The sequence below is a fragment of the Nicotiana sylvestris genome, chromosome 2 (assembly GCF_000393655.2).
Source record: "Nicotiana sylvestris chromosome 2, ASM39365v2, whole genome shotgun sequence".
NCBI lineage: Eukaryota > Viridiplantae > Streptophyta > Magnoliopsida > Solanales > Solanaceae > Nicotiana > Nicotiana sylvestris.
Genome location: NC_091058.1, coordinates 56,978,950 through 56,996,867, shown reverse-complemented (window position 1 = coordinate 56,996,867; position 17,918 = coordinate 56,978,950). Strand labels below are relative to the sequence as shown.

General features: G+C 37.2%; 2 protein-coding genes across 3 annotated transcripts; both read left to right on the top strand.

Annotated features, from left to right (window-relative positions):
* Positions 1–1,109: 1,109 nt before the first annotated feature.
* Positions 1,110–5,010, top strand: LOC104211240 (protein LSD1-like). 2 transcript variants are annotated; one of them, XM_009760268.2, is made up of 8 exons: positions 1,110–1,475; positions 1,760–1,818; positions 1,976–2,089; positions 2,193–2,303; positions 2,988–3,100; positions 4,322–4,390; positions 4,487–4,558; positions 4,655–5,010. In XM_009760268.2, the coding sequence occupies exons 3-8, from the start codon at positions 1,978–1,980 to the stop codon at positions 4,688–4,690; spliced, it is 513 nt and encodes a 170-aa protein (XP_009758570.1). In that variant the 5' UTR covers positions 1,110–1,475; positions 1,760–1,818; positions 1,976–1,977; the 3' UTR covers positions 4,691–5,010. The 2 variants fall into 2 exon arrangements, with proteins under 2 accessions (XP_009758570.1, XP_009758571.1); XM_009760269.2 differs by lacking the exon at positions 1,760–1,818 and having other exon boundaries at positions 1,158–1,475.
* Positions 5,011–5,804: 794 nt separating this feature from the next.
* LOC104211242 (CASP-like protein 1B2) lies at positions 5,805–7,288 on the top strand. The gene is made up of 3 exons (XM_009760271.2): positions 5,805–6,098; positions 6,452–6,575; positions 6,900–7,288. The coding sequence occupies exons 1-3, from the start codon at positions 5,824–5,826 to the stop codon at positions 7,143–7,145; spliced, it is 645 nt and encodes a 214-aa protein (XP_009758573.1). The 5' UTR covers positions 5,805–5,823; the 3' UTR covers positions 7,146–7,288.
* Positions 7,289–17,918: the final 10,630 nt, after the last annotated feature.

Genomic DNA, 17,918 nt, shown 5'->3' with positions numbered 1-17,918 from the left:
ACTGGGGATTATCCCTACTATGCACACCCTCATTATTGGGAACGTCTTCAACCTTGACGTACATTTCCAACAATTTTATTTCAATAAATTCCCTGTATTCATCCGGAATCCGCAAAAAATCTTTAAGAGTTTCATCATCTTCGATGTTAAACTCAGAATAATAAGTAAACCCCTACGGAGTCACAGAATACGGAAATTTACCAGTTACTTTAAGGTTCACCGAACGTTTCCTCACACTCATTTTTTTACATAACAACGATACCAATTTATCGTACTCCATTGTAAACGGCAATTTAACATGACACTGTGGAGGTGAACTATACCTCATAGAGTTATTCTCCATTACAACCTCACCTCCCCCTCCCAATATAATGACACCCTTATTTTTGGCTCCTCAGACATTATAAAAAAATGCTTGATAAGAAGAAGAGAAGTATGAACGGAAGTTTGAAGGAAAGTTTTGAATAGATTTTCATAAAATTCTAACGCCTTTAAATAAGGCAAGTCCTAGCTTGGGGTGCAGATTTGTTTTATGTAAAACGCAGTATAATACTACGTTTTATGTATTTGAATTATTGTTATGTCAGTTATCCGCAGAACACTTATTGGTAGACCCAAAAATTAGAATAAAACACAGTATAATGCTACTTTTAAGTAAATAATATTATAATACGTTTTACACTAACAAACAAATTGTTAGTCCTGCAGAACACTTATTTGGTGGGCCCAAATTGTTGTAAAATGCAGTATTATGCTGTGTTTTATTAAAATGCAGTATAATATTGCGTTTTATTTATACTGTATTTTATGTAAAAATGTAATTTTTTTAACTGTATAAACGTATTTTATGTCCAAAAAGATATCATTTCAATTTCGGACTCGATATAGATATAGATAGATAGGACACCAATATATTTGACATTTTTCCCTTCATTTTTTTTGGGACAAAATCTCTGTCAGTCGGTTCTGTATCTTTTTTTTTTTTTTTTTTACTTCTAAAATTTTATGTAGAGATCTTCTTTGCTTCAAGTCAACCGAGGAAAAAAACATTTAAAAAGTTTACGCGTTTGGATTAAATTAAAAGCCAATTATTTTCCCTTTTATTTTTCCCGAATGTTTTCTATTCCGCTTCAAAAGCCTTTTCTTATTTTTTTCTCCTATATTTTAATTTTCAAGAAAGGTGAAAAAGCATTTATTCCCATTTTTTAACGGAGAAGAAGAGTATAGAAAGTATTAAAGAGAACAAAAAACAGTAAAACAGAGAAAACAAAGGAAAAGAGATGTAGGAAGGAAAGATATCCAAAATAAAAACCAATCTATCGAAATCTTCAAACCTTCAAATCTAGAAATCCCCAATTTATATCGAATTTTTCGCTTAAAATTCCAATTTCAAGTACCCTTTACTGTATATATTTTCTTGTGGGAATATATATAGAGGGTACCTATCCTTCAGATTTGTCCTTCAGATTTATAAGGTAGCTTTTTTATGCTGTATCTTGGTAATTTGGATTGTCTTTTGATATATGGGTGTATTTGTTTATGGTTAAAGTTTGGATTATTTTTAGTTGTTGATTAAGCAATTTCTATATCTATATAAAAACTCTAGATAAGAATTATTATTGATCATTTATGAATTCCTAGAAAAGAACGAAGAATTGTAAATTCAACCTTCAGCAACTTGAAAGGAAATTGCTTGATACTTTTTAGGTTCTAATTTGAAGAAAAGTATTTTTTTATTCTCTCTCATTTTGTCAAGCAGGAAGAATATATTTACACCACGGATCCACAGAAAATTGGCTCTTTTAAACATATTGGAAGGTGAAACCTTGTTGTCTCAGCTCATCCACTTTTAATTGTTAGGCCAATTATGCTTTTAATCAGGATTAAGTTAACCCCTTAAATTTATTGCAACCTTCACAACTGCAGCCAGTGAGCTTTGGCATGTCTATTTGATTTAAAAAATTCTGTCATGCAGATATGCAGAGTCAGTTAATGTGCAGTGGGTGTAGGACAATTCTTCTTTATCCGAGAGGAGCTTCTAATGTCTGCTGTGCAGTGTGCAATGCACTCACCCCTGTCCCACCTCCTGGTATCTGTCTCAAATTTCTGTGGCAATTGTTTGGATTGAGCCACTCTCCCCTCCATGTTAATTTCTGTTATTTGAACGTGTTGCTTTTGTGATATTTCTGCAGGAATGGAAATGGCTCAACTGATATGTGGAGGCTGTCGTACATTACTCATGCATCCACGGGGTGCAAGCAGTGTGAGATGCTCCTGCTGTCACACGGTGAACCTTGTCCCAGGTACAAATTTGAAACTTCCTTTTTCTTGATTTCTGAGACTATTGTTTGTCTGCTTATGACATCTTAGATTCTCTTCCTAGAATCCATGTAAGCCTGACTAAATCTGTTTATATGTGTCATTTGTGGGGTTAAGAAAATATTAGTGGAATCTGTACATGAGCAATCAGAGTGGGGTGTATGGTGAATTAACTCTTTCCTGCCCAAACGTAATGGTTTCCCCCTTGGTTTCTACCTTCTGTATCATGCTAGCTGGGAAGTTTTGCCCTTGGTCAAAAGCTACATAATTTCAAGTTGGATGATGGTCAGGAAGGAAACAACATTTGTATACCATGCTAAAATTGTGATGTGGCAAGGGCAATTGGTAGTAATGTTGTGTGCAAAATTAGGTGCCCTTTTAGTTTTTTACTAGAGCTAAGCTGTAACGAAAGTGTTTATAAGATGAATAGATGAGTAGTTATCTCTGATGCATTGCATCAAGAGGGGATTAGACCCAAAAAGTTTGCATACTCTATCTTTCACTAGAATTTTTATAATGTGAAAGAAGGTAAATAAACTAGATAAGTGGTTTTGGTTTGAGGGTTTAGTGGCCTAGTTAGAACTTAGACTTCTGGCTCCATTGTCTACATCTGCCAGTTTTATTTCGAAGAATTTCCTGGACAACATGTAACTTTGCTGATGCTTCAGGTCCTAACCAGTTTGCTCACGTCTACTGTGGAAACTGCCGTATGATGCTGATGTATCCATGTGGAGCTCCGTCAGTTAAATGTGCAATATGCCATTATATTACCAATGTTAATGTGAGTATGATGTCTCTTTTTCTTTTTGATCTTTGCTGAAAAGTTTTGGCTGATGCTTCATATAGCTTACTGTTTTTTCCTATGCAGACGCACCTGCACAGTTACTTAAGAAAAAGATAAGAACAAAAAAGAATGGATTTTAATATTATGCTTTTGGTGCATGAGAATTCAATTGGATGCAGTATATTTCATTATTATTCCCGTTTCTAATTAGTCTATAACAATCTGCTCTTTCCTAAAGAAGTGGTGCTTATTTAGCTTCGTCAAACACACACACACATACACAGAGGGCTAATGGCGCACGGTTCGAAACTCGGTGTGTATAATGAGTTTGTCCCTCTATCCTTCTCCACTTAAATACCAGTGCGACAGGTTTCGAACCTATGATGTGTGCCTAACCCAGCTATCACGTGTTGTAAGATCTTACAGGACCAAAGCTCTGGGGTTGTTCTGCTTTAACTTTTTTAATGTTGAATTGCTTTTTCGTGTGCTGCCATTTCAATGATATTTAATGTTAGAAAATACATTACAAAGAATTTGCTTGATTTGGGTGAGTTTTCCGAGAGCTCCAAAGATAAGAATTAGATTCTATGCATATTCTGTAAAATATTTTCTATATAGTTGTAGAGTATTTATCTATCTTGTTACAATCAGAGAATAACTTATAGTCTGAACTTGTAGAATCATTGAAAGCGACTAATCCTTGCTGCATATCATGGATTATAAAGCAAGTAGGCTAAATTGAAAATGTTTTTTGAGGACTACTGCAAATAAAAGTGTGAGCGGTTTGGCTGAAATTTAAAACCTTGTAGAAGTTTTATGGAGAAGCTTACGTGGGAAGAAGATTTCGAATCGTTTTCTCTCGTGAAGAATTATGGTCTAGAGCTTGTGATACCAACATCACCAGTCAAATAAATGCAAACGCAAGGAGATATATAATCATCCTGATTGATTTTTAATTTTTATTTGGAGAAGTTTATAAGTAGTTGATGTTGTCAATTGTGGCAAAAGAAAAAAAGAAGGTTAAAGAAGCAAAGATTAAAAAAAAAGTGATATGGAAACTGTAAAACACGTTAGTCGTTGATTTCTCCTGTGCCGGTTAAGCTTTAGCCCAAATCAGGTCTTTGGTAGTTACTAATTCATCTTTTAAGATACTTGCATGCTTACCTGATTGGGATAATAAATTTCAGTTTTCATGTGTTTATATATTTATCGTTGCAGGCAGGAGATGGAAGAGTCCATGTACCTAGCGGCACTGCAACACCTGCTTCAGGATCCTCTTCTTCAACAGTGAGTTCATCAGTCTGCTGCATATGTTTCTTTCTGTTTTACAATTTTCTAATTTGACTAGAATTGACTTCTGAAACGTATTTGTATCTGCTTTAGGCCAAGGCTCGTTCTCAAAACCAAACTGTCGTCGTTCAAAACCCAATGTCTGTCGATGAGAGTGGAAAGTTGGTAAGCATCTATTTGTTCATTCATTTATTTATTAGGTCTCTTCAGATTCAAGTTGTCTGCCATATTATTAACGATACAATTTCTACATTTTTCCAGGTGAGCAATGTTGTTGTTGGCGTAACGACAACATAGTTACATATGAGTTAAAGTTGTTCTTTGAAGACGGTTGAAAAGTTTTGCTCGCATCAATGGAAGACGAGTATAAAGACGGCTCGCTGCATATAAATATGGTAGTGTCTAGTGTTAATACGACAGCCATACCCCTATTTTTCTGTAATATTTTGAATATGATTGGGTGATTGAGGCTACAGTGATTTGTGTGATTATTTGGAGTCAATTATTGATGAACTACGCATTAGATTTGTGGCGTGAATATGCCCAATGTCATAAGTACAGAATGTTATGTACCTTATATGCCTGATATTAATATATATGAATATGACCTTGAAACTTACTGATCTTAAGGCCTTGCTTTACGATATAATAATTATTGTAAAATGGCGAATTGATCCAAAGTTAGTGAGTTAGAATGTGTAATCTTTATATGTATTTATTTGCATACATTTAACTTTTTCACATACGTATATAGTTTGAGCTGGAAGTAACGAATTCAGTTGAACTTACGGACACGGAATTTGTCTTTGATTAATATCGGCATGATATGGTCATATTATATTATCTGATTTTGGATAAAATACACTTTTTATTTCTGAGTTTCTGGAAGTAAATTTCAAGTTTGTTAGACTAGAGTTGACAACAAAGGTTCCCATCTGAAAGAAATTCTAACCTAAAGGATGAAACTAAAAAACAATATAAATCTTGCAAGCATGAGCTAAATCGTAAGAGCCTTTTACTATAAATTGAATTGCTGGTAAGAAATTAACGATTGGAACTTATTTCTTTGAGAGTGCGTACGATTGTCAATCAAATGAAAGATATTAATTTTTTTGAACTTTTTGTTCAACAACAATATTAAGGTAAAATATTTCTCTCACCACCCCCGGGCAAAAAAATCCCATGTATTTAACTAGTTGGTTTAATATCTCAGTTTTCCACGCATAATCACCTCACAATATACCTACTCGAAGATCATGTCTAAACTTGTCCCATACTTTATATACAATAAGACTTCCATTTTCCCACCAACTGATTAACCTTTGATGACGTAAAAAGTAAAATAATAAAAGAAAGTGCCATTGGCTATCTTTATATATATGAATCAACTGTCATGAGTAGCTGCATATCAGAAATTAAGAAAACACAAAATGGCTCAAGAAAATGGAGAAAAACCAGCTGTGGCTGCAGAAAGCAACAACCAGCAATTAGTAGGGAAAAATAACAACACAAGTAATTATAAGCCTAAAGATTATTATAATTGGGTGATTGCATTGTTGAGGTTATTGGCATTTGGTGCAACAATTTCAGCAACATTAGTTATGGCACTTAACAAGCAAAAGAAAACTTTTGTTGTTGCTACAATTGGTACCACTCCTATTCAAGCCACCCTCACTGCTAAGTTCCAGCACACTCCTGCTTTTGTGTAAGCCCTTTAATTTCTCATTATCTTATAAGTCTTTTTTGTAATTTTTTTCTATTGTCGGTACGCATAAATTAAATTCTTGTTAAACTTATAAAACTCTTTTTCTATCACTTTTATAACAACAACAATAACAATAAACCCCGTGTAATCCCGTAAGTGGAGTCCCGGGAGGGTAATGTGTACGCAGACCTTACCCTACCTTGTAAAAGTTGAGAGCTTATTTCCAATAGACCATCGGCTCAATAAAAGCATAGTTACATTATTTTTGAAATATCACTCTTATAATTGGAGAAAAATATTACTAGTATAATATAGCTAGGGTGGTGATTCAACTTGTGGATATATATATGCAGGTTCTTTGTGATAGCAAACGGACTGTGCAGTCTCCATAACTTGCTCATGTTAGCAGCTTGTTTTATTGGAAGCAAATATGATTTCAAGGGACTTCGTTTTTATGTGATTGGTGTCCTAGACATGGTAATCGATCAATCCATTTAATTATCACTACTTCCCCATTGAAAAAAAAGGAATTTTCCCCTTGGAGCAACGGTAAAGTTGTTTCCGTGTGACCTAGGTCACGGGTTCGAGCCGTAGAATCAGCTACTGATGCTTGCATCAGGCTGCCTACATCACATCCATTTGAGGTACAACCCTTCTCCGGACCCTGCGTAAACGCGATATGTGTCGTGCACCGGTTGCGCCCTTTTTTTTTTCCTCTATCAATTTTGAATTAAATGTTTCCTTTTCATTAATCATAATTTAATCCTTTATTATGTCTTTTTAATTGTTTGGATTCTCTAGATGAATGTGGCACTAGTATCTGGTGGAGCAAGTGCAGCAGCTTTTATGGGGCAGCTTGGTAAAGATGGGAATTCTCATGCAAGATGGAAGAAAATCTGTGATAAATTTGATGTATACTGCAGCCATGGGGAAGGAGCCATTATTGTTTCTTTTATTGGTTTGCTCCTTATGATCATAACAACTGCCATTACTATAATTAAACTTAAAAACATCCAATATTCTGGCAGATGTGCCATTATTCCTTGATCCAGAAGCACCATGTCATTTTATAACAATCTTTCTGTATATGGTTTTCGGGCTTAATTGTACCGTGTGTTTCGCTTTTGCCTATTAGAACATTTATTACTGTTACAATTATAATGAAGTTTTCGTATTGACTTTGATATTCACATACTCTGATGCCTGCATCATCCGAGGATTCTTTTTTCTTTTCTTTCAAGCTTATGATTTTTTTCTATTGAGCTAATTGCGGGCTTATAGACATCGGTATGTCCTCCATAATAACCATGTCAAATAGAGCATTCTTGGTTTCGAGTTGGAATGACCTTCACTGAATTTTATTGAAAGAAAGCTCTTTCATCCTAATCTCAACTATTGAAAAAGAGTTAAGGCGTAATATCTGGTTCTATCTTTCTGGTTCTCTCTTATAGCAATATATGAATTTAGCTTATATATATATATATATATATATATATATATATATATATATATATATAGTGTAAATAAAATTTATATGAATATGTTACTCAAAAAGTGACGTGTCTTTATTGAAAGGAAAACTCACGCAAAATATAATTTGATGGTAATTCGAGCATCAAACTTAGGAATAGCCTAAATGGTACCTCTACTTGTGTCACGTCAGTCCGCACACTTATCATTTTGTCAAGTGAACACTTACACTCGTTCAAATTATGTATAATAAATGCTTGTGATAGGAGGCTGTCAGTGCTTGTAATACAATCTCCTACACGTAGGACGCCACGTCAAGATACTTAACTCACGTAGGTTCCAGGTCATTTATTAGCGCCACATAGGAAAATAAAACGGGAGAATTTGTGAGCACGTGATTTTTGTTTGCACGACAATTACTCCAAAAGAAATCGAAAAATAAAACAAATTGTCATGTTGTACAATTTTTAGAATTTGCGTGGCATTTTTTTTTTTGGTAGTTATTTGTAGTTTTTGTCTGTGATTGTTTAGTTTTATCAATTAAAAAATACAAAAAATATATGTCACATGTAAATTTAGGATCTTGTTCTACTATTAGGAATTAATTAAATCGTATTTGGTTTTGAATGAATAAAAAATCACAAAAAATATTATCTTTGGTAATTTTGTCATTCTATCGTTTAAAGGTTGATTTTTGTTTAATTAATATATGATATTGTGTGTTAATTATTACTAAAAATCAATTAACGTCTTGTGATATAATTTTAATTTTATATTTTTATAATTTATTTTTAGGATTTTTTGTAAATTCGGATTTTAATTAGAAATAGAAAAGAAAAGAGATGAGTTAAAATTGGAATAAAACAGATTTGGGCCAATCAAATTGGACCCAAATCAGGCCCAAAGCACTATCTTACACGGTCCAAACCTTCAGCTCTCAAAGGCACCTCAAACGACGTCGTTTCGAGAACGGCAAATCTCGCCCGTTCATCCATCCTCATCCAACGGTCCACGATCGCGCCCGTAACCCGACCTGCTTACCCGGGTCGACCCAACCCCTCATTAAAACCAAACGACCCTGTTTCTACACCAAACGACCTCGTCCTGTCCCTCACCAATCAATCCAAGCCGTTGAGATCATTTGATCTAACGGCTCAAGTTAATTGCCACGTTCCATATACCCAAAACCCCCAAACCCCTCTTACCCGTTCATTCCCAAACACACTTCCCCTCCCGTCTCTGAACCAAACACCCCTCAGAACCCTAAGCGCCGCCTCCCCACCCCCTCACCACAAACCCAGCGGCAGTAATGCCAGTGACCACCAAATTAACACCCCTAGTGCACCTCGACCACCTGGACACAGATCTGCAAACCGTTTGGTTTGAATCAACCCACATCGTCTCGAATCTTCATCTGAAGATTCGAGCCAAACCTCAGCTTGTACGAACCAACTCCAGACTAACACCCAATAATCCCCTTTACTTCCTCGTCCTTAATCCCTGACCAGATTGGTTCGAACATGAGTTAAAAGTCGTCGAATAACGGATCTAGGGTTTTCAACAGTTCAAGACGTGTCAAAGCTTCAAGGTCGTTTGGTTTCTGTTCAGTATTGTAGGCCTATTTCTCACGAAATAGACGTATAATACTGATTAGGACTCAAGTTCGAAAGAACATACTGTTTGAAATCTGAGAAAAGAACAGTAAGTTCTCCTTAATTCCTTTTGTTGCCTTCTACAGTTTTGTTTGTCTATTTTAAATTGTATCTTTGTCTTGATTTGTTTCTTGTCTTTGGTTCAGTGCTTCTCTTTTTTCATTAGACCTTTTATTAGGTCCAGTTCCTCTAATTGTTTGGTTACATGTTGTAAATTGTTCGGTCAATTTATTGGTTCGTTATGTGTGAGTCCGTTTTAACCTGATAGTTAGTTCTAATCCTGGCTTTGGTTCCATAGTCCATTTCAGTACGTTTTTGGTATTCTTGTTTAAATGATGTATGACATTGGTCCAGTTGTCCCCTATATGTGATGTGTGCTTTCTTTGTTCTTTGATATTCGTTCAATCTTCGTTGAGTTCAGTATATTCGCAGGATTTCTTTCGCTCCATTTCAGCTTAATTTGGAATTATAAATCAATCATTCCCACAGTGTGCAGTTGGTGATTTGGGAAGTTTGACCTTGATAGTTAGCTAGACTTGTGTTCTGATTCATGGTAATGTTGTTACTGAGTTTTCTTTTAAGCATCGATGCATTTTGATTTCAGTTTCAGTTTCAGCTTTAATGTTCTGCTAAGCTTTTGTTGTTAGTGTTGATTTTGTTTTGAAGTTCCAACCCAGAATTTAGGTGTTTGAATTGGCTACAACTGCAGTTTAATATAGATTTCAGAGTTCAATTCGAATTGATATAGAATTGTTGTCCCTGTTTGTTTAGATTTTGGACAGCATGTGCATTGTAGTTTTTTTAATAAATTAAAGTAACTTGACAGCATGTGTTGTCAGGACATATTCATGCCGCCCATACCTGTTTAGTTTAATAAAAGGAAAAACCATTTTAATAGTGAAAAGAGGGCTGTCAGAGGAATCTGATGGGAATACTTTTGTTTTTAAACTTTGAGTGGAAAAACAGAAGGGAGAACATGGGAGGAAATCAGTATTTTATTGAACTAAGTGCTCTAAGAGCTGGAAAGAGAGGTCTGTGTGTGAATATAAAGGGAAGAGAGTTGATTCTGAAAAAAAAAGACAGAGTTTTGGAGAACAAAAACTTAAAGAAAAGGCAGAAAGAAAACCCCCTGGAAAAACTCTAAAACTCCAGAAAAAGGGCACTGTTCCATTGTTTTAAATTCACATTCAGTTTGAGATTTAGGCTCAACCAAAGCTATTCTAGCTCTTTGAGATTTTCTTTTCTAAAACATTTCTGGATCTCTGAGTTTTACTGGGCTGCATCTTATTTGTCCCACACTACTGATTCTAGTGCCACTGCTGTTATTTGTTGGTTGCTGCTGCCATTTGCTATTGTTGATCTGCTACTTTCTTCTTCTTCTTCTTCTTCTTCTTTGTGTTTCAATATCCAGGTACATATTTCGAATCACCTTGATGTAACCTGAGTTGAAGTTGAAACGGAATTATACAGCAAATCCGCACATTTGGATGCTATTTGTCGTCTTTAATTCTATAGATGTCAAGCGAAGTAGATTTATCTAATATTAGCTCTGTTTTTATATTTTGTATGAATATTGGAAATATTACTGTATAATTGAAACTGTTTAGGTGTGTAGATTTTTGTGACAGAAGTTTAAATTATGTAGATAGTTTATAAATGTCATATCCCGAAGTTGGTGATTTGAAAAATAAACATGTTAAATGTTGACGCAAATTAGTAAAGTAGGATATTAAGCTAGTAATTTCGCAGAATCGTTAAGTCTGCCGTATTTGAAGTTTGATTCGATGTAGTAAGGCTAAGGTCATTAACTTAATAGACATGGTTTGATTTCGAACAAGGTTTTTCAAAGTTCTTTTAAAGGTAATAGATTTTCAAATTGTCGATTAAGTCTAACAACCTTCGAATGTGTTGGTAGTCAAGTTTGGTCCATTTTCAAAAAAAATAATAATTAGTTCCAATGGTTCAATTCGTCTAATATTGTGAAGTTTAAATTAGTTAAAGAATAATTGGTTTGTTTTTGACGATAGCATTTGTCAATTCCATATCTTATTTATAATTTCATTTTCTTTTAGTAATGTTCAATTATAGAATAAGGCATGAAACAATTTTCTTTGGAGCAAATTCGATCGCAATTTTGCGTTTAGCATTTTTGTAATCTAATAATTGATAAGAGGCTCAAACTTGCCAAGCTTGTAATTTAATTAGCATATATTTTCCCTTTTTAGGCGAACAAAAAGTAGAAAATGTAGTCATTCTAAGATGATCCTTTTAAAATAATGAGACGAGCCTCGCCAAATAAAAATGCAAATTGCGAGGCCCTCCATAATTGGTCATAATAAAATACTTAGAATTTGGGATGGACTGTTTAGTGAATTTCACTGCCTTCGCCAAAGATAATAACGCGTTAGACTCTTTAGGCGCAATTTAATTAAATTACATTCTTAAATTCGGGTGCGCATTTAGGTGACCCAAATCCAAATCTCAACGGAGTCGGAATGTATTAACAACCACGGGCGCACTGATTGTGACGTGGCTCGAAATGCATTTTCCCGACGTTGCAATTCCATAATAATAAATAATAATAAAAGCGGTTTAAACCTAATAAAAGCACACAAGTTATAACATGTATTAAAAACAGATATTTAGCCATTATAACAATTTAAGCGACCGTGCTAGAACCACAGGATCCGTGAGTGCCTAACACCTTCCCTCGGGTCAACAGAATTCCTTACTTAGAATTTCTGGTTCGCAGATTTCATTTGGAAAGTCGAAAATTTCCTCGATTTGGGATTCAAGATAAACCGGTGACTTGGGACACCAAAAGCCAAACCTTTCCCAAGTGGCGACTCTGAAATAAATAAATAATCCCATTTCGAATATTGTCACTTAAATTGGAAAAACTCCCTCACGCATTTATCCTTCGGGGTAGGCGCGCAAAAAGGAGGTGTGACAGCTCTGGCGACTCTGCTGGAGACACGAACCCAGAATCTCTGGTTCAGGGTTCAAGAATTCGAGCTTAGAATAATTGGTATATTTGGCTTTATTATCTGATCTTTATTACATGTTTGGGCATAACGTGCTAAATGTTGCCTTTTACCGCTTTGATATTATCTGAACTGTATATAAACTGTGCCGAAACCCTTCTCTTCTTACCTCCGGGGAGGAGCTTGCTGGTCAAGACTCCCTATTCTGTTAGTGTCATACCCTGAAATAAGAAAGAGGCCGGACAAGTTACAAAGCCGGACGATCTCGCGGGTCCCCGGTACGTAGCCCCCTCCTCGACTCGAGTTGTCCGCTCGGGTACACAGTCTAGAACATATACCCAGGATGAACCTAGTATAACAAAACCTCATGCCGGATCCCTAGTAGGAATGCTTATTTGCATCATGTTGCATTTGACATAGGGGACTCAACACAGGGGTTGGGTCCGTCTAGGACAAGCAACCCGAAATGAGAAGACCATCCTGCCGCATCCCGTTTATTTGGCGCATTTATTTGTTTCAGATCTCCATGTTGACCGGTTTCTGAAATAAAAAAAACAATAAGAAGAAAAGAAAATAGCAGCGTAGGGAGATAACTACTTATTTTTAGAAGAATAAAACCAATGTCCAAGTAGTGTCAAAACCTCGCCGAAATTTTCTTTAAATTTTTTTTTGTCTTTTAGTTAGATTTATTAGAAAAAAATATATAATACAAAAAATATATTTCCTTTAAATCACTCTCAAAATCCAAAACTATTTGTTTTGAAAAAAAAATAAAAAAAAAAGAAAATTCAAAATCCAAAAATACTTTTTCTTTGTAGTATCTCTTTCATAAATTCAGACTAATAGTCCAAATGTTTCCTCAGAAGATTTTTCGAAATTTCAAAAAAAAATTGAAAAGGAGTTTAAAATTCAAAAGAAAATATTTCTTTAGTCGTCTTTTCTTCTCAAAAAACAGTTAAAGAAAAATCGAAATAAAAAAAAGTATTTCTCTTTTCTTTGTAAGTATATTTATTCAAAAAAAGGGGCTTAGTTTATTTTCCCTATTTCTGATCGGCCCGAACTACGCCGGTTTGATTCTCACAGGGTGCGAGATACGTAGGCAACCCTCATCGGGTCCACCCCCCCTTTTTTTTCCAGAAGTAGCCAAATGTTAGAATTTTAATTTCATCATAAGTGAGTCGGGTGACGCCGTTTTGTCAAGAATAGCCGAATGTTCCCGAAAGGGACGCCGGAAGGCTAACTTTGCATAAACAACCATTTTTGGTCATTTCTTTAAATTTTGACTAAATTGCCCAATGACCTTAGGATCCTCGTCCCCGAGGCTCTGTGACGCCATGTCGGGTCACTACTCTGAAAAAGAGAGTCATAAATAAATCAAGTGACTGTTTTGTCAAAAATAGCCAAATGTTCCCGAAAGGGACAGCGGAAGGTTTACTTTGCATAAACGGCCATTTTTGATCATCCTTTAGAGTTTGGGTCGATTAACCCGCACAGCCTTAAAATCTTCATCCCCAAAGTGCTGAAAGACCGGGTTCGAAGATCGGATCTCTCTTTTTCAAAAAAAAATATAGTCAAATCATTTTTTGAGTCAAATCATTTTTGCTTAAATCACCTAAATAAATGTGCAGGATGAGCACAATGCAAAATGAACGCTTTTCGATAATGACTAAAATCCCTGTCAAGTTGCAGCTATGGTGGAATGATCTAGGTGTTAAATGGCAAGATGAGGTCAAGAAATATCTGAAAGGTCTTACGAATTTATTGGAAATCCAGCCTCGGGGAGATATCATAAGAGCTTTGGTCACCTACTGGGACCCAGCGCACAATGTCTTCCACTTCTCCGATTTTGAACTCACCCCGACTTTGGAGTAAATAGCTGGGTACATCGGAAATGCTGAAGTTCCATTAAGGCAAAAATACTTGGTCGCCACAAGAGCTGCCACTGTGCATCAGTTTCTAGATTCATTAAAGATACCCAGGATGGTCCATAACCCGGATTTGGCTGCAGGTTTTTGTAATCCGCGCTTCATATACGACAGATATGGTCATGTAGGAGGATTCAATAATCCAGTTAACAAGCTATGCAGCAAAGGCAACCGTCAAAAGTGGGATGAGCACAGACGAGTGGCTTTCATGATAACATTTTTGGGCCTTCTGGTATTTCCGAGGAAAGACGGAAACATTGATCTAAAAATATCCGGGGTCGTCAGTACTTTGCTCACTCAAAATGAAAGTACTCTCGCGCCTATGGTGGTATCTGATATCTTTCGAGCTCTCACAGCCTGCAAAGCCAAGGGGAATTTCTTCGAAGGGTGTAATTTACTGCTACAAATATAGATGACTGAACATCTATGCCATCGTTCCGAGCTTTTGAGTCATGGTTCTTCGAAGAAAACTTGCATAGAAGAGTTTTACATGAGAACTAAGGAGGTCAGCCTGCCCGAAGTTGTTACGGCATGGACGTCATTCTTTCAGACTCTCACCGCCAGCCAAATACAGTGGACATTGGGATGGTTGCCTGTTGATGAGGTTATGTATATGCCGGCGGCTAGAACCCACTTTCTATTGATGAGACTTAAGAGCATTCAACCTTACGCGCCCTACCGAGTTTTGAGACAACTCGGGAGATGTCGGATGTGCCACACGAGGAAGATCTTAGTGCTCAAGCAATTGAGATTAGCACCGACGGACAATTTCCTGAAACAAAAGTCCGCCAGATCTGGAATGAATGTCAATATTTGAAAGTAGATACTTGTGTGCAGGATCGGGCCAAAAGTGAAATGGCGCCAGGTTACCTTGCATGGTACAGAAGAGAACTTGAACACGAAAGGCCAGCTAAAAGACCCCACATCCTGAATTTTGCCGAGTCATCACAAAAGCAATGGGATTGGTTAGCAAAAGAAAGAGGCTATCGTGTCGAAATCAGCAAATTAAAGCGACAAGTCGAAGGTCTAAAATATGAGCTAAACGTGCAAGTTGCTACTGATTTGGGAGAAAAGAACAGGTTGACCCAGGAAAACGAGACGCTCAGGGCCCAGATCTAGCAGATAAAGATAGTCACTGATAACCAACCAAGGAGCCGGTCGGATGAACGATTGATAAAAGGTTTAAAAATAGAAATTGATGAGTGCCGGAATGAGTCAGAAAATCTTGAGAATACCATAGCAGGGCTCGAAACGCACTGGGAAAAAAGAACAGAAAAGCGTAACCGGTACCTACAGCAGTTGAAAAGGGATCACAAGCAAACCATTGCCAATTTGAAGAGAAAGGTGGTCACTCTTGAGGACAGAGCAGCTGAGCAAGCCCGAACCTTTGAAGTTGAAAATAGACGTTGCTACGATGTACTGGCCCAGATGGAAGTAGAAATTCAGCAGTGGCAAAATCAATATCTCCAGGATTCGCGGGTTTTGACAACCCGTAATGATCAAATAGAGCACCTACTCATAGAAAAGAGGCGAACCAGGGATAAGATTAAGACCATTGCCCATGCCATCATCAAGAGGTGTCTACGATGCGAAGATATGACCAACATTATCTTTTTTTCGGCAGTGATGATTTATGTCAAGCAGACCATGCATGAGTTGGAACAACTTGAAAGGGACCTCACACCTAAGACCGCGGCAAGGCCGAACGATGCCCCACGGGCGCCAATTCTTGAAACTTTAATGTATTTATAGGTCGAGTCTGTATTTTCCGTCTTAGCATATTCTGTCTGTCTTTTTCGCATCAGGGTGTATCAGTAGTTGTTTGAGTTTGTATTTATTTCAAGTCTGTTATTTTCCCTTTTTCAAATTGTTAGTTTGTAATAGATTGTTTCAGTAATAAAAAAAATGCTTCTTTTTACACTCGTTTGTTTTGAACTACGTAATGATCTGATTCATGCGGCATCGTGATATGTAGGCAATCCTCATCGGATCCGGTCACATTTTAACTGCAAATAATGAAAATAATAATAATAAAAAAAATAATAAATAAAGGGAAGCATAAAGAGAAACCGGAAGGCCGCATGTCATCAATGCAAACATGTAGAAATTCACTTAACTGTATAGGTGCATCACACCCCAACGTGAGATTACCTGTCTGTTATTTGTTTCAAATTAACCGTTTGCTTGCTGCTAAGTCTAGGTTTTTAGAAAAGGTGGTTTGGTTTGGTGGAGGTATGGCCTCACATTCATACTTTATGAGGTCGAAAGGAAGTGTTCAGTTGCCCGTCACTAAGTCAAAAGGAAGTGTTCACACTTACTTCACGAGATCAAAGGGAAGTGTAGAGATGTCTTCAGAAATTCCTTTGCCGACAATTCCTGTCTCCGAGGAGAGTTCAATCTCGGCCATCCCAACTTCCGAGTCAGCAACTGCTGAAGAAAACAGAATCTTGTGGCTTCGCATGTTGGAAATGTTGGATGACTGGAACAACGAAAAAGAGCCGCCGAGTGTAATCCCTGGATTCTCCGAGTTGTTCTCTAGGACAAGTGGGACTTCCAATGTCCCCATAAGTTATCCAACTACCCCATTCGGGTACCCGACCACTTCAGCCCACTCCGCTGGGTCACCCTCCGATTCTTATCCCCGGATGTCAACGATAAATGTGGCTACAAACATATTCACTACACCGCCTTGTCCAATCGTGGCACAACCCACTACACAGAGTCCTAATTTTGACTCTTCCTCATTCACATTTCAAGCACCATCCTTCTCACTGGAACCAACTCGGTTTACCACCAGAACTCACCCTCAACAGCCTCAATACGAGTTTACGCCTGGGCAAGACCAAAATCCCAAAGCTTTTGAACAAGATTAAATGGCAAAAAGAATGAGGAGCCTCAAGTAGAGTTTGAAAAATATGCAAGGTTTAAGCGGGCAGAAAAGTGTTTCCTATACTGATCTGTGCATGTTCCCTCACGTACACCTGCCCGTGGGGTTCAAAACACCAAAGTTTGAGAAATATGATGGGCATGGGGATCCCATTGCTCACCTCAAGAAGTATTGCAACCAATTGCGTGGAGCTGGCGGCAAAGAAGAATTGTTGATGGCATACTTCGGAGAAAGCTTGGTAGGAATAGCCTCAGAATGGTATGTGGACCAAGACATTTCTCGATGGCATATTTGGGATGATCTCGCCAGAGATTTTGTAAGACAATTACAGTATAATATTGACATCGCGTCGGATAGGAATTCTTTGTAAAACTTGAAGAAGAAACCTTCAGAAAACTTCAGAGAATACGCTATTAAATGGCGCGAGCAAGCATCGAGGGTAAAACCTCCCATGGATGAAATAGAAATGGTCACTACTTTCCTCCAGGCTCAAGAATCAGATTACTTCCAAAACATGATGTCAGCCATGGGAAAGCCTTTCGCGGAAGCAATTAAGATCGGGGAAATGGTAGAGAATGGTTTGAAAATGGGTAGAATCTTGAGTCAGGCGGCCATAAGGGCAACCTCCCAAGCCGTCCAAAGCGGGTCCGGAGGAATGGCAAGAGGGAAGAAAAAGGAAGAAACGTCCATGGCGGCATCAGAAGCAAGAGAATATCGTGATCTCAGGCCCCATTTTCCAGAAAAAACCCTACAACATTACTACACCCACCAAAATGTGACCTATGCTCCTCAACCCTACATGGTCATGAACACTCAGCCTTATGTCCAGCCACCGCAACAAGCCAATCGGGGTCAAGCTCCACCTCCCAGAAATCAGCCTCCTTACCGAAACCACTATAATC